Genomic DNA, 23,119 nt, shown 5'->3' on the forward strand with positions numbered 1-23,119 from the left:
GTTATTTTTTGTTGTATTCTAAAAATTCCCCATAAATCTAAATAAAAATTGTGACTAAAGAATTTCTGAGATTCCAATTTGTTGTTCGTGTGTTTGTTGTCCAATGAAGGCGTAAATAATTGAATTCGTTACTAGAATGTTAGAACGTTTTGCAATTACATCAAGACAACAATTGCATTTTCTACCATTTCCTTTAGAAAAGAAAAGATGCTCTTGTTGCCTTGTCCACTCCGATGGACGGCGAACACACACGCGATCAAGAGACGGCGCCAGGTTCGCATAAGTTTTCAGCAGTTAGCTCGGACTTAAGACAGTGCTAGAGACTTTTGTTTGTTGCAAATTAAATGATTGAATATTACTAGAATGTAAGAGGTTTAGCTTACAATTGCATTTTTTCCATTTCGTTGAGTTAAAGTTGACCGAAGGTAGAATTTTTCTATTTAAAATAAAAATTTCAAAATTGATGAAAGCTACAACCATGAGTTATTTTTTGTTGTATTCTACATGAAATTGCACACATTTTCATATATAAAACTTTATGTAACAGCTAATAGAAAACAGTGCAAAAATTACGACAAAGTGACTAAAGAATTTCTGAGAAGCAGAGTTAGAGGAGTAAGAAAAGAGTTTTTTTCAAAAATTCACCATAAATCAAAATATTGTGCTACAAAGGTAAATGATTGAATAACTAGAATGTAATTTTAGCTGATTTTTAAACCATTTTCAATCAAAGCAAATTTTGGCACTTACCGCTGATGCTTTCTTTTATTTTTGGGATATATATAAAACTTTATGTAAAGAAATAGAAAACTGTGCAAAAATTACGACAAAGTGACTAAAGAATTTCTGAGATTTTCAGCAGAGTTAGCTGATGCTTTCTTTTAGGATAAAAAGAAATTAGCGCGTGATCCTTGTAAACAAAACAATAGCCCGTGAACTCCCAGCATCCCTCAAGCGCGTGATTTAAAATTTTTGCAAATGAAGCCTATAAGTATTTTTCCGCGAATATTTAAAAAAAACTTTTTGTAGTCGACGTATTTTACGTCCACTTGGCATCCGACAGACAATTTTTGTCGACGTAAAATACGTCCAGTCAGCGTTTAAGGGTTAATTGCTTATCCCTTGGAAAATCGAATTATCATAAGGTGAAATATAGTAACTCCAGCTCTACCTGAGTATTTTAATAGTTTTATCACAAAAAGTGCATTTAGTCGTGAAAATGAGATGAAAATGTGGTAATTAGTGAATATTTCTCAGTGAAAAATACCGTGAATGGGCGGATTTTCAGCGAATAATGCGTATACTGTATATGTTCCATAGAGAAATCCGAGAATAGTTGAGTCTGTGAATTGTGAGACCGCAAGCACGGGGGTGTTACTGTAACACAGGCAGTTCCCAGTTAACGGCGGGCTCGGTTAACAGCAATCTGGTTTTATGGCACTTGTTTAGCGCCGACAATCGCCAACTTCCGCTTATCGGCACTGATAATTGGGTATTGGCGCTGATACATACCTAACAGAGGCACTGATAACCGAAAATCAGCACTTTTAGGTGCCAATAAGCCCCAAAAGTCACTGAAAAAGCCCTGAAAATTGCAGATTTTCCATTAGCAGTGACTTTCGGTTATCATCACACCCTCAGAACGCCAATGACCAGGGACTGCCTGTACAATATCATAGATATGACCCATTGATCATGTTACTTTACATCATACTATGGACACATACTTGTGGCCATGTCAGTCTTTTTTAATTTCAAGTGTTTGTGCCTACACAGTGATGTAGGTATCTAACACTAGTAGTTTTTAATTAATACTTGTTCCTTTTATCACTACTGGACTGCTGTTATGCAAGACCCACAGATTCGCCTGTGGAATTGGCTCATAACTACCTGCCATGAGCCAGCCCCTGAAGGAATAAGGGAGAATGTGGTTGGTTGCTGGACTTTTGAAATATGCAACATACTCCTGGCAATAAGTATGAATGATGAAGGAGCTTATTTTAAGTTGTCGTCCTGAGTCATAGGTTGCAGTAGGAGTGCAGGAGAAGACTACATTATGCTGGTAGAACTTTAACAGTATGTTAACATCCTTCGCCAAGCAGAATCCATGTTTGGGCCAATACAGCCAGTCCCCGGTTATTGGCGGGGGTTCCATTCCCGACAGCATGACGATAACCAAAAATTGCCGATAACCGAAAATCGGCATTAATAGCGCCGATCCCTAGATATCGGCGCGGATAACCGGAGATCGGTGCATATCGATGCTGAAAATCCAGTTATCGTCGTCACTAGACAAGCGCCATAAAACCGGATTGCCGATAACTGGGGACTGCCTGTATTCCAAAGGCAGTGGATTCTAGGAACTCCCACTTCAACTCCTCCAATGAAGACGAAGAATCTTTCCTTGGGAGGAAGGTCACTGATACTGATGTGAAGTGTATGTAGCCACTGAAATTTCCCTTCTGAATCTGGAAGATCTATGATTCTAGGGAATACCCTTCTGCTTTACATGAGAGAGATACCTCCGATGAGACTCTTACCTCACCCATGCAGCGATCAGATATTGAATGGGACCCTGATAGGGTCCACCCAACCTCTTCTGGACTCTGTACCTTTTAGGGAGTAGTGATTTATTTTGTCCTTCTACATTGCCTGGCAATGATGATACAACTGCCTTGGCTCAATCAGTTCATGCAGGCTTCCCTGATACGGAAATCCACTTGCTGTACTTTCATCATTCCGGGAAGAAATGAACAGTATCAAGGATGACCTTGCTGCATATCAGAGATGCTGTCCATGATTCCCAAGAGGAGTTCATGTCTGTCCTGAATATAGAATTGGGTGTGATGTAAAAATATCTCATCTGTAAAACTAGAGGATAGAGAAGTTCCACAGTGCCTAGGCAGAGATTGGTTTTCTCACCAAAAACATAGGTCATGGGAATAGGGTGATGAAAAACCAAGCCCAAAAAGAAGCTTAATCAGTTGTCTAGATTCTTGCTGAAATCAGAAGGGTAATAAGAGACAGCCTACTCACTCCCAGAGCGCTGACTGGTAACGATAAGAAGTGGTCCCTCTTAAATAGGAATTCAGAAACTGTCAAAGGAGATGGGTATCCTGCCTATTAATATGGCAGTGAAAGCCATAAAAGCAACATTTCTCCAGTATAATGGAAAATATAGTGCAACAACAATTTTAGAGAGCCAGTAACCTCTGAAGGAAGTACCAGCCTTCTGTCTTTTCACTTTTGAAACATTCATGTGAAGATAGAATTTCAGAATTTGGTGATGATTGGGAAACAAGAGTTAATGACAGAAATAAAACTATTTGTTTCTGCCATCCCAGTACCTGATAGTTCTACAAATAAATGGACAACACTTCTCCCTTGAGAGAGGAATAAGCTCCCATTGGACATAGCTACCCAGCTGTAACCTTCCCATTACATTCGTCCCACTTCTGTTGGGATCGGTTTGAAGAGTCTGTTGTCGTACAACTCATTGAATGAGCCCGACAACAGAATTGCACAATATATGCTATTCTTGAAAAAGGGGAATCTGGGAAATAATACTCTTGAGAATTTCCTCTCCCTAAGCCTAAGAAATCTCTGTATGAATCAGAGCCATACAAACCTCCAGTCACTACTCAATGATCCCTCCAACAATAGAAGAAAGGACAACAGTAGCAGCAGCACCCATTTTGAAGCGGACAAGATGCTCCTACCAGGGAAAAGGAAAACCTATTCCTGGATTGCATTTTAAAGGCATGGGAATAGGTGGAGCCCCAATAGGAATTGCATGGCATGGGTTGTCTTCTACTGCATCACATTCAGTGGAAGTCCTCCCTTTGGGGACATAATATAATTTTCATTGGGCTAGGGTAGAGATGGTCTCACCCTCCCCCTCCCCTAAAGGAGTTTTTTTTTTTTTTTTTTTTCTCTCCAAAAAATCAGACCCTTTTTAAAAGGGAGCCATTTGCCACCACTCATCAGCATCCCTAAGAAGGATTCCTTCAAACGAAAGGTAATCCTAGATTTGTCAGACATTGTTTGCATAAACTTTTCTATGTATTGTACATATTTAATTGGAGCTTAAGAAAGAAGGAATTTAACTGGCGGCCTACCTAGATATCTGATTGGCTAATCTGGGGAGCCACCAGAGAAGAGCGCTGATGAAATTTGAGAGTGGTGATCGAGAGACTCTAGTCAAAAGGTTTCCTAATAAATAGGAAAAAGTCCAGTCTTTCATCCAGCAGATGTTTTCTGAGGTAAGAAATTTGCTGGGATAGTCTTTGCAGCCAGCTGTCTTTCCAGCAGCACTTAAACCAGAATAAGAAAGGACCTGAGTAGATTCCTTGCACAGCCCAGCTTTTCCAGACAACAATTGGAGCAAAGTCTGAGCCTGTTACAGTTTGCATCTGTGGTAAATCTAATCCTGAGATTGTGACTGTAGGATGTCAATAGAGTCTGGCTCTCACATGCCAGGAAAAGGCTTTGTGATTGCCTTCATCTGAGATTTGGAAGATACTCTATCCGTAGAGCTAGAAGGGGTCTCTGGTAAACAGGCAACCTTACTCCATCGTCCATATGAGTGATAATACATACAGATGCATCCTTGACAGGTTGGGGAGGCCATTGGAAGGATTGTCAGATAGTAAGAAGGTGGCTACCTGTTATGAAGGGGTGTCATATCAGCTTCCTGCAGCTGTTGGCAGTTTTTCCATCTCAAAATTAAAACCTCCAAAAGGGACCCACATTTTACTGGTCCTAGACAGTATGACTGCAGCGTCTTATATCAAGGAGTCGGGCTCACTCTCAGCCCCTCTGAATATGGAAGCATGTTGGTAATTATTCTCAAGTCAGTAATGGTAACATGCTTAGACATCTAGAAGTGGACCTGTTTACTACATGCAAAAACCATCAAGTTCCGGTGTGCGTATCTGAACCAGGACATTCAGGCTAAAGCAAGAGATGCATTCCTACAAGACTGGTAAGTATGGAGGACAATATACCCTTTTCCTCCGTTGCCAAGATTTTGAAAGTTTTCAACAAAACTGCTTACCTAGTGCCCCGAATTAGCCAAACAATCATTGAATCCTTTTTTTTTCTTCAACAATGGACGAGAAAATAGATTCCATTACCATTCACCATTCTATCCCAGATAGAAGGAGAAGTATACACATCCTCCTTTCTAAGCTGTGACCTTCATATGTGGAATTTTTAAAAATCTAGTGTACCATGGAGATTATTTACCTAACATTGCTAGGTACATACAGTAAACCCTCTGTGTTCGCGTTCTCACGATTCACAGACTCATTTATTCACGGATTTCTCTTTGGAACATATCTACCCTTTATTTGCGGAAAATTCTCCCATTCGCGGTATTTTTCACTGAGAAATATTCACTTAAATACTGTATTTTCATCTCATTTTCATGACTAAATGCACTTTTTGTGATAAAACTAATAAAATACTCAGGTAATGCTTGAGTTATGATAATTCACCTTAAGATAGTTCGATTTTGCAATGGGGTAAGCAATTAATACCGATGCGACAATATTGTTTATAAAATATTTTTAAATTTCGCGCTGGCACAGGCAGCAGCATAATCAGGCAGTGAGAGAGACCAAATTACAATAGAGAATTTTTCCTCCATCTCTTTATCCCATCTTCTAGTTAAAAAAGTAAAAGAGAATGATAAAAGTATTGTTAGTAACGTTATACTCTTGCGTAAATGTGTACAGCCATAAACAACCGACCAAAAAACTGTTGTTTTGCTTATAACCGAATCGGATAACAACATCGTAAGGTAATAAACAATTACCGTAGTTTATGGCACAAATGACGTTAAGTAGAATAGGACTGATATATTTTTGCATTATACCCTTATTCGGTGAGGATAAAAGATTGTCAAGGAAATATACTGTTAAATTTAAGCTGCAAGTTGTAGCTGAAGCTGAGAAAACAATGTTCAAGCTGCTAATGAATATACCGTAAATTATTGTGCATCGGCAACATGGATGAAACTCGATTGTAATTAAAATTGGAGAGAGAGTATTTTAATCAAAACTACTGGGCATGAAAGAACACATTACTGTTATTTTTATGCCAATAAACGTTAAATACATAAAGCTCATATTATGATGAAATCAAGTGAAAATAGCGAACGGAATCTTGAATTTTTTTTACACAAAATAAACCCCCCCCAAATGGCCTTTGTCAATCATCATCTCGTAATGAAAATAATAGATAAATTAATTTCACAACAAGACATATTTTAGTTATATTTTGACTTAAAAACACTTCATATAACGAAAAATAACCTTGCCTCTTATAAATAAAGAATCTAGACTCTAGAGATTCATTTATGCTAACTAGAAGCAAGAAAATGCTCTGAACTGAGTTAAATGCAGTGAAATAAACACCGCGTAAACATTTCAAAACCAAAACACTGATCGCTATGAACACAATTTTTAATACAAAAGCAATATAAGAATATTTACAATATTATTGGATACAGTGAATTAAGGCATAACATTTTAAAAGATCCATGGAAAAGATGCATATTCGTTATGTTGATGTTTGTATAATACGATATGCAATTATAGAGTACAGTATGATGTAGGCTACGCTACCATGTATGTATACAATATACCATAGTGTAGGCTAAGCTAATTCTTGTTTGTTATTCAATTTCTCTTTGTATTGAATTATCATAAGTCACTTTGCATGAACCTCCAGAATTAGCTGATATTAATCATTACTATACCATGTATGTAAAGAGTATATTTTATAGTGTAGGCTAGGCTACCATATATGTATACAGTACGTGGTACCGAATAACCTAGTGTAGGCTAGGCTATGTTCGAGATACGGTTTGGTATTTCTTATATTTTTTCCAACAAATGATGGGTTTTTTTTGGAACTAACCCCATTGTAAGTAGGATAATACCTTATAAGCATTTTTAGTTTGTTTTGTGTGTGTTTGAACTATCAAAATAGGTAGTTCTAAGTGTTTTTAGAAGGGTTTTAAGTATTCGCTTGTTTTAGCCATTCACTGGGGGGCGGTGTGTGGTACACATCCCCTGCGAATACGGGGGGTTTACTGTATTGCAAAAACTACAGACTTTTGTCAGACATGTCAGTCCATATGGAATACTGTATGTGGTTAGATTACCTCCCCACTGAGAGCCCAGTTGAAATCTGTTGAAACAGTTTTATGTTTTATTATATATCTTTTGAGGTAAAGTGCCTTGCTATTACAACAGTCATGGCATAGGAGGTAGAAATTTCGGAACCCTTGCTTTATGATTTTGGAATTGATTCTAATATAGAAATTGTTAATTCCCTTCCCCAGTCTTTTGCTCCACAAAGATCAACTCCTGAAAGGTTCCCATTACCTGGTCCCTGTATAAGGTTCCTAGACTCCTGTCATCCATTCAATTCAGTGGGCCCAGTACATTTACAACTCATATGCTCCACATGGCAGTCTTCTTGAATGCTTTGGCATCGAGCTCAGATTATCATACTGGGGTCACTTAGACAGGGACAGTATTTACCATTCGTACTTTTAGTTGCCATTTACCATTGTCTCCTGGCCAAGAATGAGGACTGTTTAAAGGGAAAATCCCCTTTTCTGATAAGGGAACTGAGTATTTTAGATAAAATATTTTGCTTGGTTCAAGCACTCAAAGTTTACCTAGATGTCAAGGCAAACATCCCAGATGGTCCTATTTCTCCTACACCCTAGCACAAACAAAGCACTCTCTCTGCATGGGCTGAGAATTATTTTAGTGTCCCTCATTACAAATGCAGACCCTCCCTCCTTTCCTAAGTTGCAAGACATCCAAAAGGTGAGTACATAGTGGATTTTCTTTGGAAACGTTTCCTTCAGAGAAGCCTCAGAGTGTTTGGAGTGGTTATTAGAGACAGTATTCCTGAACTGGTTAAGGTGAAATAAACCTGCAGCCAGAATGACATAATTAGGGAAATGACCATATAACCACAGAGGATAATACATGTAGACAATATGTTTGTGTTTCCTGTTCTCTATTGTCAGACCCGAATGGATATCCAGAATAAAAAATGGTTGATAACCTGTGACTTTACCTTGGATCAAAAATTCCTGAAACACTATTGCCATTAGAGTGGTAGTCATGTTGAGATATTGCAATGGAAGCTGCAATAATCCTGCTGATAGACCAGACCTAATTAGGTGAGTCACCTTAGAACCACAAAGACTATAGCCTATAGGTTCTTCTGTTGTTTATTGTTCTTTATAGCCAAACTGTAATGTGTATCCGGAATAAAGAAAATGGTTAATAACCTGTGACTCTACATTGTACCAAAAATTAATCTGGGATGTTGGGATTTATTTATTAAGAGTTAAGCATTTCGTCACCTGTCAGTGTCTTTTGTAAGCTCCTTTGAGGACAATCAGCGGCTACGCTATCAAAAAACAGGTTTTGACTTAGAAAAAACCTGTTTTTGGTAAAACCTGTTTTTGGTAGTTTTTGTGAGTCCTCAAACTCACCCACCTTTCCCTGATGAAAAGGCTTGGGACTAGGGTGAACATTTATCTTGCACAGACATGGCATGTAATGAGGAAGATAGCCGACATACGCACTGTGCAAGTAGGATGAATGGAAAACTGAGGCAGTCGTCTTGGACAGAAGTTAGGGCCCTCCTGTCCTGAGTCCTTTGTATTCTATCACTGTGCCAGCAGCACTATTCTGGCCAAGACTAACTATAAGAGAATTCTTTGTAATTGGTTGGTCAAAACCTGTTTATTGAACACCATGAACAGTCACAGTCTTTAATGAGGATAAAACATTATGTAAGTAAGTCTAGTTATTGAAACCTACAATGTTATATTCTCAGTATTTCTAACCAGTATGTTTATCTAATGATTGATGGTCTGATAAAATATGAGTAGGATGTTCTGGAAGGAAATGATGATGCCTCTTAGGCAACTTACTTAATGAATATTAGTTCTTCTTATTCCTGCAGGTATTTGGGATGCCATGGTCCCTTACTACGTTCATTTGTTGTTGAAGTAAGGTTGTATTAGTTATAACTCTCTGGCCTTTAATTTTCAGCCTATTCCCTGTGTCTATCCACCTAACTGTCAGTCTCTTGTAATTATTGTATTTCAGTGTTAACATTTTATTGAAATCAGATCCCACAGGCAGACCTTCTATTAATCAGAAGCTTTTCCTCTGTACTTGAAAGGTGTAAATGTTCAAATTCATGTTTATTGTCACTTTTGTTTCAAGAGTTAATAGTTTAATCACAAGTTAACATTACTAAGCATGTATGATTTTTGAGATTTGTGTTAAGAAAAATTTAAAATTCTTTTAGGGTGTGACTTTGGAAGATGCGTCTGCTTGTTTCGTAGCCCTGGCATCTACTGCATATGTGTATCAGTTGTCAGGCATCGTGATCCCCACAGTTCGTTCCTGGAAAGTGCTGATATCCATGGCTAGTAGACACTCTAATAAAATGTATTTTATTAAAGGTGAGTTTGGTAATACATATGTAAATGCTGTAGATTTGAAAATGGAACCGGTCCCAATCCAGCTCCTCCATTGCCTTAGTTTTACTATAGCATTGTTATGATATTAACCCTTAAACGCCGAGCCTCTGTTTACAAAAGCATCTCCCGTATGCAGGTGAAGTTCGGGAGTGAACGCCGAATCGGAAAAAAAGTTTTTTTTTTTTTTTTTTTCAAAAACTCACAGCACACACAGTTTTTAAGATTAAGAGTTCATTTTTGGCTCCTTTTTTGTCATTGGCTGAAGTTTAGTATGCAACCATCAGAAATGAAAAAAAATATCATTATCATATATAAATATTGGAATATATGACAGCACAAAAGAAAATTTCATATATAATTGTATACAAATTGCGCTGTGAGCAAAACGGTCAAAGCTAATGAGTTATTTTTTTTCGTTGTATTGTACACTAAATTGCGATGATTTTGGTATATAACAAATTGTAAAACGATCAAAGCAACACAGAGAAAATATTATCACAAAATGATGCATGAATTCGTAACGAGCAGACTTAAAAAAATTTTATATTAAAAAATTCACCATAAATCGAAATATTGTGGTAGAGACTTCCCGTTTGTTGCAAAATGAAGGTAATTGATTGAATATTACTAGACTGTAAGTGTTTTAGCTTACAATTGCATTTTTCGACCATTTCGGTTGAGTTAAAGTTGACCGAAGGTAGAATTTTTTCTATTTATCGTGATTTATATGGCAATATTTCAAAACTGATAAAAGCTACAACCATTAGTTATTTTTTGTTGTATTCTACATGCAATTGCGCACATTTTCATGTATAACACTTTATGTAATGCCCAATATAAAATGGCGCGAAAATTACGACAAGGTGACTCAAGAAATGCTGAGATTTTCAGCAGAGTTCCCGCGCACGGACGTAAGGAAAAAGTTTTTTAAAAAATTCACCATAAATCAAAATATTGTGCTAGAGACTTCCAATTTGTTGCAAAATGAAGGTAAATGATTGAATGTTACTAGAATGTAAGAGTTTTTGCTTACAATTGCGTTTTTCGACCATTTCGGTCGAGTCAAAGTTGACCGAAGGTTTAAATTTTGTCACTTATCGTGATTTATATGAAAATATTTCAAACTGATAAAAGTTACAACCATGAGTTATTTTTTGTTGTATTCTACATGAAATTTTGCATATTTTGATGCATAACACTTTATGTAACGCCTAATATAAAATGACACGAAAAGTACAACAAGGTGACTCAAGAAATGCTAAGATTTTCAGCAGTCACCGCACACGGAGGGAATGAAAAATTTTTTTTCAAAAATTCACCATAAATTGAAATATTGTGCTAGAGACCTCTCGTTTGTTGCAAAATGAAGGTAAATGATTGAATGTTACTAGAATGTAAGAGTTTTGAAACCAGATTGAACAATAAAACCTCAAATCAGAATGTAGTACAGGCACCAGTATCTGCCCCTGAGAATGATACCGATACCCTTGGCGAGACATCTCAATTTGCATCCTTTCACCAGATGGAAAATACCTCATTAATGAAAGGAAAACTGATTGAGGTTTAGCATATAGAATTTCAGGACAGAGTGACCTTTCCCAATACTGAATGGTGCATGGTCTCTCCAGTAGGAATTCAGAGACTGCTGAAGGAGATGATAATCCTGCCTAATAATATAGCAATGAAAGCCAAATAGATGTGCAGTCATATTAATGAAAGCCATAGAAGCAACCTTTCTCCAGTTTAATGGAAAATATAGTACAACAACAATTTTACAGAACCAATAACCTATCTGGGAGGCATCAACCTTCTGTCTCTTCACTTTTAAAACAATCAATTGTGAAGACAGAATTTCAGAATTTTGTGATAACTGGAAAACAAGAGCTTATGGCAGAAATAAAGCCATTGGTGTCCTCCATCTCAGTATCTGATAGTGTTACAAAGGACTGAGCAGCTTTTGTCCTTCCTTATGAGAGGAAAAAGCTCCCATTGGACATGGCTACTCAGCAATTTGGCACCCCTACGAGAAAAATCTCAAGACAGCCATGGCTAAATTTTATGCTAGGCATCTCCTAATTAAAGAACTTCCAGTGTATTCCAGAACAATGTTCACTGCGGTAGTGAAACACTTATGTGGACCCTATTGGGAGCAATCTACAACTTTCTGGAGTGTTGCATTAAGGCTTGAAAGGAAGCATTGGTGGACTCCAACATTTTGCCCCCTAGTGTAACCTCCCTATTGCTCTCTTCCCCTATCTGTTGGGACCCTTTTTGAAGAGTCTGTTGTTGCACAACTCATTGAATGAGCCTGACAATAGAATTACACAATGTATACTGTTCTTGAAAAGGGAAATCTGGGAAACAATACCCTTGAGAGTTTCCTCCGACAACAGAAGAAAGGATAGCAATAGCAGCAGCAGCAGCACTCATTTCAAAGTGGACAAGACACTCCTACCTGGGGAAAGAAAAATCAATCCTTTGGACTGCATATTACAAGGAAAGGAAGAGGTGGAGCCACATAGGACTTGCATGGTTGGGGTTGTCTTCTGCACTATGCATAACACGTAGTGGAAGTCTTCACCTGGGTTTTGGGGGGACAGTATAATTTTCAGGGGACGAGGGTAGAGATGGTCTCACCCTCCCCCATCTCTAAAGTAGTTTTTTCCAAAAACCAGACCCCCCTTTTAAAAGGGGGCCATAGAGAAAAAGCTTTATTTGCCACCACTCTCCAGCATCCCCCAGAAGCATTCCTCTGAATGAAGGGTGATCCTTGACCTGTAAAGTTTGAGCAAACATTGTTTGCATAAATTTTTATATATACTGTACCTATTTTTTGGGAGCTCAGGAGTGAAGGATTTTAACTGGTGGCCTACTTAGATGATTGGCAATTCTGTGGAGCCAGCAGAGAAGAGTGCCGATGAAACCTGAAAGTGATAGTTGACAGACTCCAGTCAAAAGATTTCTTAATAGGAACAAGACCTACCTTAACATCCAGCAGACTTTTTCTGAGGTGAGGACTCTGTTGGGCTACTTTTTGTGGCCAGCTGTCTCATCCCAAAGCACTCAAACTAGAATAAGGAAGGACCTAGAAGATTCCTTGCGCAGCCCAGCTTTTCCAGACAACAAGTGGAACAAAGTCTGTACCTGTTACAGTTTGGGTTTACGTTAGGTCTAATCCTGAGATTGTGACTTAGGATTTAATGGAGTCTGGCTCTCACATGCCAGGAAAGACTTTGTGATCACTTTCACCAGAGATTGGGAAGATACTATGTCCGTAGACCTAGAAGGGGTCTCTTGCAAACAGGCCAACCTGACTCCACCATTCCTATGAGTGATAATACATATGGATGCCCCCTTTATAGGTTCAGGATGCCATTGGGAGGATTGCCATTTAGGGGGAAGATGGTCACCTGCTCAGAGGGAGTGTCATACCAGCTTCCTGGGGTTATTGTCTGTCTTTCCATTTCAGAAAATTGAAACCTCCAAAAGGGACTCATATTTTGTTCATCCTAGACAATATGACTGCAGCATCTTATATAAAGAGGTTAGACCCATGCTGAGCTCCTGTCAAGTCAGTAATTGCTAACATGCTTCTGCAGTCTGGAAGTAGACCAGTTTGCCACATGAGAGAACCATCGACTTCCAGTGTATGTGTCTCTGAACTTGGACATTCAGGCAATAGCAAGAGATGCATTCCTACAAGACTGGAACAAATGGAGGATGATATACCTTTTTCCTTCATTGTCCCAGATTGTAAAAGCTTCAACAGTCTACTAGCCTTTAACAGAACCACTTGCCTAGTAGCCCTTTAATTAGCCAAACAGTCATTGTTCCTTATTTCTTAAACAAGAAGCAAAAAAATAGATTCCATTACTGTCCGTTGTTCTGTCCAAGACAGTAGTGGAAGCCATCTACTCATCTCTTTTCTGAGCTGTGACATTCACTTGGAATTTTAAATCTAGTCTACTGTGAAGATTATTTGCTTAATAATATTGCTAGTTACCAAGTGCAAAAACTACAAACTTCATCTGTCCTACATACCAGTCCATATGGAAAATGTGGTTAGATTACCTCCACACTGAGAGCACAATTGAAATCTGTTAAAACAGTTTTACATTTGATTATCTTTTGAGGTCGACCACCTTCCTATTTCCAACAATCATGGTATACAAGGCATTATTGGCAGAGCCCTTGCCTTATTGTTGTGGAGTATATTCTAATCTAGAAATTTATTCCATTTTCCAGTCTTTTATACTGCAAAGGTCAGCTCCTGTAAGGTTTCCCATTACCTGGTTCCTGAATAAGGTTCTTAGACTCCTGTCATCCCCACAATTCTTGGGCCCAATAAAACTACAACTCATATGCTTCAAAAGGTAGTCTTCTTGACTGATCTGGCATATGGAGTTCAGATTAGCATACTGGGCTCTTTTAGACAAAGACAACATTTCACCACTCATATACTTAGTTGTCATTTGCTGATGTCTCCTGGCCTATCATTACTGGCCAAGAATGAGGACCTCTTTAAGGGGAAAATCTCCTTTTCTGATAAAGGACTCAATATTTCATATAAAATATTATGCCTGGTTCAAGCACTTAAGTTTTACCTAGATGTCACTGCAAACATCCCACATGGTCTTATTTTTCCTACACCTGAACACAAGTAAAACACTCTCTCTACATGGGCTCAGAATTATTTTAGTGGCTCTTGTTAAAAAGGCAGGCCCTCACTTCTTTCTTAAGTCGCATGACATCCAAAAGGCCTATACATCGTTAACTTTCTTTGGAAATGTTTACTTCAAAGAAGTCTTTGAGTGTACAGAGTGGTTATTAGAGACAGTACTCCTGAAGTGGTGAAGGTGCAGTAACGCTGCAGCTAGACCTGTCATAATTAGGCAAGTCACTGTAGAACCACAATAGATAATACATTTATAGGTTTGTGTGTATCCAGTTCTTCATTGCCAGACCCGAGTGGGTATCTGGAATAAAGAAAACTGTTGATAACCTGTGACTTTACATTGAATAAAGAATTTCTGAAACACACTATTACCATGAGAGTGATGGTCATGCTGAGATATTGCTGGGGAGGGCACAATAATCCCATACCCAGACTCAACATAATTAGGTAAACCACCTTTGAACCACAAAGAATAATACATATATTGGTGGTTCATGTGTTGTTTCCTGTTCTTTATTGCCAAAGCTTATGGATATCCAGAATAAAGAAGATGGTTAATAACCTGTGACTATACCTTGGACCAAAAATTAATGTGGGTTGTTGGGATTTATTTATTAGGAGCTAAGCCATTTTGTCACCTGTCAATTTCTTTTGTAAGTTCCTTTGAGGACAAACAAATTTTGATGTAGGAAAAACTTATTTTTGGTAGCCTCTGTGAGTCCTTAAACCCACTCACTTTCCCTTGATGAAAAGGCATGGGACTGGGGACATTGATCTTGCACAGAGCTGGTGTGTAATGAAGATGGCACAGACCTGGTATGTAATGAAGGTGGCATCTCTAAATACTCATGGCCCACTGCCTTTCTGAATTGTGTAATAATGATAATAGAATTATTATAAAGCATTTTCAGAACACTTTTTTAATTTTACATTTTCATGTATGGAATTATTTTTCAGAACACTTTGTTATACATTTTCATTTATGAAAGAAAGCACTGGCCTGCATTTACTGTAAATAGATCACATGCATTGCAATGAAAACTCAAATTATAATTTTTCACTTATGAAATTAAGCACTGGCCTGCATTTACAGTAAATAAATTTTGTGCATTTTAACCAAAACTCAAATTACACTTTTTCATATATGAAAGAAAGCAATTGCCTGCATTTACTGTAAATGATTTTTCATTTTTTAAATACTATTTTGAAGATGTCTGGGGCATGGCCCCCCTTAGAACTGCCCATGGTCCACAGGTTGAAAACCACTGATCTCTTGTAGTATACGTGAAGGGTAACATTAACCTGTCCCTATTTTTCTTATGTATTCAATTTCTTGATCCAAATACTGGGGACTGACAATGTGCAATGCATGTAAAAACATAGAAGAAAAAATTGATATTAAGATGGTGGGCAGAATAGAAATGGACATAAGTTGTTGGTTGGTTCCCTATAAATGCTGAATTTGCATTGAAGTGGTTCCTTGTGTATTAAAGCATCTAAGAAAGGGAAGCAATTGTCTTTTTCTAATTCTAAAGTAAATTTAATGGATGGCTCTAAAGTAAATTTAATGTATGGTACCTGGTTATTCAAATTATTGAGTAAATCATTTACATCAGTACCAGCAGGCAAAACAGCTAAAGTATTGACAACATCTCTGTACCACTTTAAAAGAGTATACTGTAAATATATTAGGTAAATATCATTTAAAAAAAAAATTCCATATACAAGTTTGAGAGGAGTGGGGATAAAGGGCTGCCCATTGCCATACCAAATATTTGTTGGTAGAATTTATCATTGATTATAAACTTACAATCACAAATGCACAACCTAGTGAGTGAAATAATATGGCTTACAGGTAGAGGTAATTCATGATGGATTAGTTCATTACTAAGATACTCTAAAATAGAATCTATAGGGACTTTAATAAAAAGAGAACAAACATCAAAACCAACAAATCTATCAGTGGGACAAAAAGTGATTTTGTTTAAATTATCAAGTAAATCTAGTGAATTATATGCAGTATGTGAGAATCAGATAGATCCAAGTAATGGGGGCAAAGAACTCTGTAATATGTTTTGAAAGTTTATATGATATTGAGCCAACAGTGCCGATAATAGGCCGCATGGGATTATTTTCTTTGTGAGCTTTTACTAATCTGTACAAGTAAGGTAACAAGGGAAATTTTACTGACAACTGAGTATCTTGCAAAAGAGGCCCCACACAGGGTTTGTATATGGTCACTTTCAACTTTCCGTGGAAAGTAGGGAAAAATTTTTAGAATTTTTTTTTTTACACCATGTGCATTTGCATATTTTCCTCTTTTCATTGATGTGATTTTTCTTAAATTGGCCAACCTTAAAGTTTGCCCGGTCTGGGGGTGTGTTTGAAATATATATTTAACCTGTCTCATAAGGGTTAATAATGGAAGTCTCCATTGTTGCCATGTGGTGCTGTATCTAAATGCCTTGGGAATCATGTTTGGGCCATCGGCCTCTCAATTGCTGATCTTGCTTTGTACTCAGGTGGATGGAATCTCCCTGGTTTCCAACCAGATGAACAAATGCTGAATCTCAAAAGTGACTGAACTCAAGGCGGTGAATAAGCAAACACATACCCCCACTTGCGAGGCCACTGAATACAAGCAGTGGTATGTTACAAATTATCTCCACATACTTAATAGGAGCTTGGTCCATCACCATCCCGTGACCCCCGACACAGGCCACACGTATTCTCTTCTATGGCACAGACTCGTGATTAATAGCCACTACCATAATAATTGTAATAATTATAAATCAAACACCAAGGGCACATAGGAGCACTAATTTGTTCTCCAGTAATAGTTGAGCACAGCCCATGTACTCCATGCATTATAACGCTGGCAGCGTTGTAATCTCCATCATGGCCCATAATTCTACAACCCCGTACTGATTATGTACATGCTGCATAAAGATCCTCGCTGTTGAGTTGTAGATCCTCTTATGCAAGTCAACTACTTGCGTAGGGACCACCATGCATGCTCCATCCAAGTTTTGAACCCCTCCAGAAAAACTGAAGGCGACATGTCATGGCACAGCTTTGTCAGTCTGCTAAAACATCATCTTCGTCTTGTTTCTCCTCCAGTAAACTATGTACACTCACCCGTTACAGTACACACATACGGTCACCCTCCGTGTCCACAGAATGCCTACTAAGAGCATCTGCTACCACATTATGTTTGCCCTCAATATACTTCAGCATAGCATCAGTATCCCTAATTGTCAAAAACCACCTAGCCCTCTTAGGAGAAAGATCTGGCTTATTAAACAGATCCAACAACGGCTTATGATCAGTGAGAACTTCCACATTATTCCCCATTAACAACATCTTGAAATGAACCAAACTAGACACCAAGGCAAATGCCTCTTTGTCAACTGCGGCCATTAACCTTTCACAACTCCTCCGTGTTTTAAATTTTCTACTAAAGAAGGCAATAGGGTGGAATTTACCCTCAAACTTCTCCATTAAGCAAGCACCTACCCTCTCCTGACTGGCATCTGTCACTAATGTGAAAGGTAATGTAAAATCCAGAAATTTTAGAACTGGAGGACTCATTAAAGCATCTTCGATTTTCTGAAAGGCTGCTTGCTGAGCCTCTTCCCATGAAGACTGTACATCATCCCTCAAGACTGTACATCATCCCTCAAGACATCTGTCAAAGGTGCCGACAACATAGAAAACCTTTTCACAGACCGACGGAAAAATCCCGCCATGTCCATGAACAAGCAGATCTGTTTCTATGTCTTGGGTGTAGGAAAATCTACGATGGCCCTGACTTTGTCATCGTTTACTTGAACACCTTCTTCCAAAATGACATGCCCTAAATATACAATCTGGTTCCTCAAGAAATTACACTTGGCTAGTTTAACTTTCAGACCTGCCATTCTAAGCCTCCTAAGGACTTCCCTAAGCACCTCTAAATGTTCTTCTGCAGAATCTGTGGCAATCAAGATATCGTCCATATAGACAAAAACCTGTTTCCCCAACAGTCCATGCAAGACTGTATTGACTAACCTAGTAAATGTCATAGGACTATCTGACAAACCAAAAGGCATTCATGTAAATTCATAATTTCCCTTAGGGATGGAGAAGGCTGTCAATCTTCTTCTCCTCTCACTAAATGGCACTTGTAAAAACCCTTGCATAAGATCAATTGAAGAATAAATATTCTTACCTCCAATCTCCACAAATAAATTTTGCAGACATGCTACTGGATACCTATCAGGAATGGTCTTCTCATTTAATTTCCTAAAATCTACACATACATGGATTGAACCATCCTTCTTGGGTATCGCCAACAACGGGAAATTAAACGGTGACGAGCTATGCCTAATTATACTTTCATCCGCCCACTGATTAACTTCTTGCTCCACCTGCTCCTTAATCTTAAAGGGTATCCTTTATGACAGGACATAAAGGGGCTTTGTCCCTTCCTCTAACTGTACATTATATTCTAAAAACATGTTAATCCAGTTTATCCCCTAGGGCTTAACATTAGAATATTCAGCTAACACCTCACCTAATCCCTCAGTATATTCTGTATAGTCTGCTTCACCTAAATGATTCCTATAAACTTACCTCCTAACCTCCATTTCGGCCTTTGAAAATCCATTGCGCTCCCCTACTAATGCCACTGATTCAGAATCATCACTCTGTTCCTCCAAATCTACAATATAAGTATTCCTCAGATATTTCCTAACCGAACTATTGCAGTTTAACAATTCCACTCATGTAACACCATTATTTGACACCTTATTTACTGAAACTGTACTCACCACACCTTTAAGTTTCACACTACCTTCACCACATACACCTGTTTATTCACCTTTGTATCTCTCACCTTCACTTTCACCATAGCAACCATACTTGGTTCTAAAATAATATCATCCAACAAAATGGCTTTATATATCTTCCCCTCATCATTAGGCTCAACTTCTCCCTGTGATTGGTCATCTCCTAGACCTTCATCGTCTTCGTTTATTTCATCCTTATCTCCTAGGTCAGGCATACTCCCATGCAGTTCCTCAGCACCTACATATGGAATAAAACCTATAGTTTCACCAACAATTATACCACCTGTACTAGGGTATATAGAAATGCCTATCCTATGGCATGCAGGATGGCCCAATAAAATCTTATTCCCCAAATTAACACCTCTTACTACCAAAACTGATTTCCTAATTAACTGGTTCCCCAGCGAAAAACAGATATCCGCCACACCTACAACATCCAGTTTATGAGCCTGTACATCACACACTTGCTCCTCTGAATGCCTTAATTGATACTGGGAAAACATCGACTGATAAAAATCATAATCTACAAAACTAACTGAAGCACCTGCATCTTCAAAAACCAAAATACAAGACCCAGTTATGGCTCCCTCCACTACAGGCTTCGGTTCTCGTATATCTCCCAAAAGCCCTATGTGACATGAACTGTTTACCTTTTCCCCTTTTGCTTTTCGGCCCTCCAAAATTCCTGTCTATTTCTAGACTTCCTTTGTTCTCCCTCCTGAGGAGCTTTCATATGGCTATCACTAAAATTCTGAGGTATTGGCCTAACATTGCTTCTTTTGAGTGACGGACAAAACTGCCAAGAATGGTCTGCACTCTGACAAGAAGCACAGTATTCCCCAGCCTATCGCATTTAAAATAGCAAAGCTGTGGTGTTTGATCCATAGATTTCATATCCCTTTCCACTTTGGCACAAAAACTACTAGAAGCAAAATTAAATCATCTATCACTCTCCAATTTACTGCAAAAACCACTGGCTGTAAAATTAGATTCTCACTGTGGGAAGACCCTCTGGCCTACCGCCATGGCTTTCGGCCTGCCATTGAAAAAGATGCTATCTATTGTCGGACATTTCAACATGTGCATTCTAATCTCTGAGAAAATCAATGCCTCAACAGATGTAGGTTCTATCTGACTATCAAAACTACTTACTACTATGTAAGGGATGTCATTCAAGAGCCAGAAAAAATGCAACAACTTTTGAAAATTCTCCAAAGATATACATAGAATTGCCGTGTACCCAGCTTGAACTTCTTAATTTCTCTACCAGATCCCCTCCAACATAAAAAAAATCATGAGCTAAAATCTACCATAAAGCTCCGTGCTTTCCTGATCTTTTAGAATGCTCTCATATCCCGTACTAAATCCCCACACTCAACTTCCTGTACTCAGTTCTGAGAAATCCATTGAGGTCCTCCCAGTTACGACATATACTGAGGTCCTCCCAGTTCGACATTTACGAAGCTGAAAATTAGAGCAGCGACGGCCAATATCTCCCATGTCCAGTGCTAAGACGCTAAGCTAAGTATACCTTAGTTTTACCAGACCACTGAGCTGATTAACAGCTCTCCTAGGGCTGGCCCGAAGGATTAGATTTATTTTACGTGGCTAAGAACCAATTGGTTACTTAGCAACGGGACCTACAGCTTATTGTGGAATCCAAACCACATTATAGCGAGAAATGAATTTCTATCACCAGAAATAAATTCCTCTACTCTTCATCAGCCGGCCGCGGGAATTGAACTCCGGCCCATCGAGTGACAGTCTGAAGCTCAAGCGACTCGGCCAACAAAGGGCATTTAGCTTCATTAAACACTTCTGTTTCATCTGTGATTTTCTTTGAATTCAGATGGTTCTGAACAGATTCAATAAAAATTTCAACTGGCTGATGCAAGAATCCATTTACCCCCCCCCAAAGGCTGGATTGATGAAGCAACAGTTATGACTTTATGGATTAAAGTTTTCTTATCATTGTCACTGCCTGCCATTTTGCTGACTTTTCTTCTTAACTATAGCTAAACTGGAAGTATCAACCAGGTCTGATAAAGATTTTCCCCCTATTGTAGGCGTAGCTTTTTCCACGTCTTGCACAGTTTCTTTCATCGGCCAACAAACCTGGCCTGATCTCAAATGCATGAAATATTAAACCCTCATATAATATGGTCTAAAACAACAACAAAAGCAAAAACACACAAAGAAAAAAATCAAAACGTTATTATCCCCCAGTGCACAAATACTCTAAAAACCCAACAGGAGTAAATCCCTCCCTCCATGCATGTACCAGTAACCAAGTTAAACAGCAAAATGCAAGGCCATATGCAAGTCAAGGCCACACACAAGGTCCCCAAGGAAGGATAGAAAGGAAGAGGAGGAAGAAAAAAAATTCCCCTTTTAATATCCTCCTAGTCGCTTGCAAGCAAACGCTGAAGTTGCAAGCCTGAGACGGACGTCTATCTCCATGCAGATAAATGTTTATGAAAAGACCCCAAAAGACATCAAGCCCACCACCCCATCAACACATCGATGCCCATTGTCTCTTGCGGAAAAAACCTAACTCAGCACAAATGCACAAACGTGTTACTATGCACCATTCCCCAGCACAACCCATCCATACAAGAACTTAATAAGAGAAAAAAAAAATAATTGCAGAAAGAGAGAGGGAAAAAACCAAAAGAAAAAACTCCCTTTGTTTCATTAAAACAATATGATAAGGGGAAAAAAAAACCTCACTAAGTTTCAATATAAATCACCTATTCCACCCATATAATAACTCTATAAGAGAAAAACAAAAGGTAAATGAGAGATAACAGAAATTTTAAAATACACTAAAATGAAAAGCGAAAAGAGAAAACCTCACTTTTTCCTTTCTTTCGAATCCCAGCACTACCGCAAGACCACAGTCACCCCAACTAAATTGTAACCACACTTCAATTAAAATTATATAAAAACATGATCACATCAAAAACTGCAATAAAACCTGACTTCTAATTGGCACTCCACTCTAAATCACCCACTAATCAAAACTGAACGTTGAGTTGAGGGTACTGTGATGCGCCTTACTGTTTTGCAAGCTTGCAACCTATTCTTTCGCAACCACGAAGACCAGCATCTCCAGGCAACACCTCATAAAATACATCTCCTAACTAACTACCTAAATGTAAAAACTAAACACCTGCACACATTCCTTTTTCGGCGTGGGTTCTCAACCCCCTTGGTAACGCAATTAATTTCCGCTGCCACCAAAACTTTTAACCCCCCCCTCACTGGGGTATAGGGCCTTACCTGAAGTTCAGTTGGTATCGTGTCGTCAGTAGCAGAGAAGTTCCCTTCTCTCTCTCTCTCTCTCTCTCTCTCTCTCTCTCTCTCTCTCTCTCTCTCTCTCTCTCTCTCTCTCTCTCTCTCTCTCTCTCTCTCTCTCTCTCACTTACCTAATCTGTCTAAAGGTGTATAAATCAAATCCTAAACTACAAAAATAGAGCTTATTAAGTAAGCTTGATAACAAATCATGCAAAATGAATTAAGGAAGAAAGATACTAAAACCCTGGAGCATCACCCCGAAATAAAGAGGAAAATGATTGCAAGTCACATATGTTATGTGGAGATTATTTCTTGTCTCCCACCGTGTCTCTAAGGTAACCCCCATTTGATGGAAGTTTGTTACGCATAACTTTCAAAGTCATTCCTGTCCTTGTTTTGTTAAAATGACCATTTTTCCCATCAGCCATTTTAAGTACCCACTTAATCAGGAGCATATCTTCCCCCAAACAATCGTGGGTCCATTGAAACATTCCTGGGGAAAAATGGAACCATCTCCATTAGACCCCAGTTTATAAACACACGAAAACACGAGATGAAATGTTCAGTAATGTCAAAAAGAGCAATCACTAAATAATAATGGTAACACTTGTAAAGGTTATTAAGTTTAAAGTTCAACACTTACATTCCGCAGAGAGAGTTCCAGTTCTCTCATGTCCCAACACACGTCCAGGCACTTATGATTATTCTCACAAAGGAATCCAAAAACTCTCCACCAGAGTCCTTGCAGCTTAGTGATTTTGTAACAAACATATGCACATATATTTCTGT

General features: G+C 38.4%; 1 protein-coding gene across 1 annotated transcript in view; it reads left to right on the forward strand.

Annotated features, from left to right (window-relative positions):
* Window positions 1-23,119, forward strand: part of LOC136842587 (uncharacterized) — a 441,719-nt gene that overhangs the window by 263,915 nt on the left and 154,685 nt on the right. The window contains 1 exon segment of the mRNA XM_067110134.1: window positions 9,355-9,511. Coding sequence (XP_066966235.1) covers window positions 9,355-9,511 — 157 coding nt within the window.

Source organism: Macrobrachium rosenbergii, chromosome 10 (assembly GCF_040412425.1).
Source record: "Macrobrachium rosenbergii isolate ZJJX-2024 chromosome 10, ASM4041242v1, whole genome shotgun sequence".
Taxonomy (NCBI): domain Eukaryota; kingdom Metazoa; phylum Arthropoda; class Malacostraca; order Decapoda; family Palaemonidae; genus Macrobrachium; species Macrobrachium rosenbergii.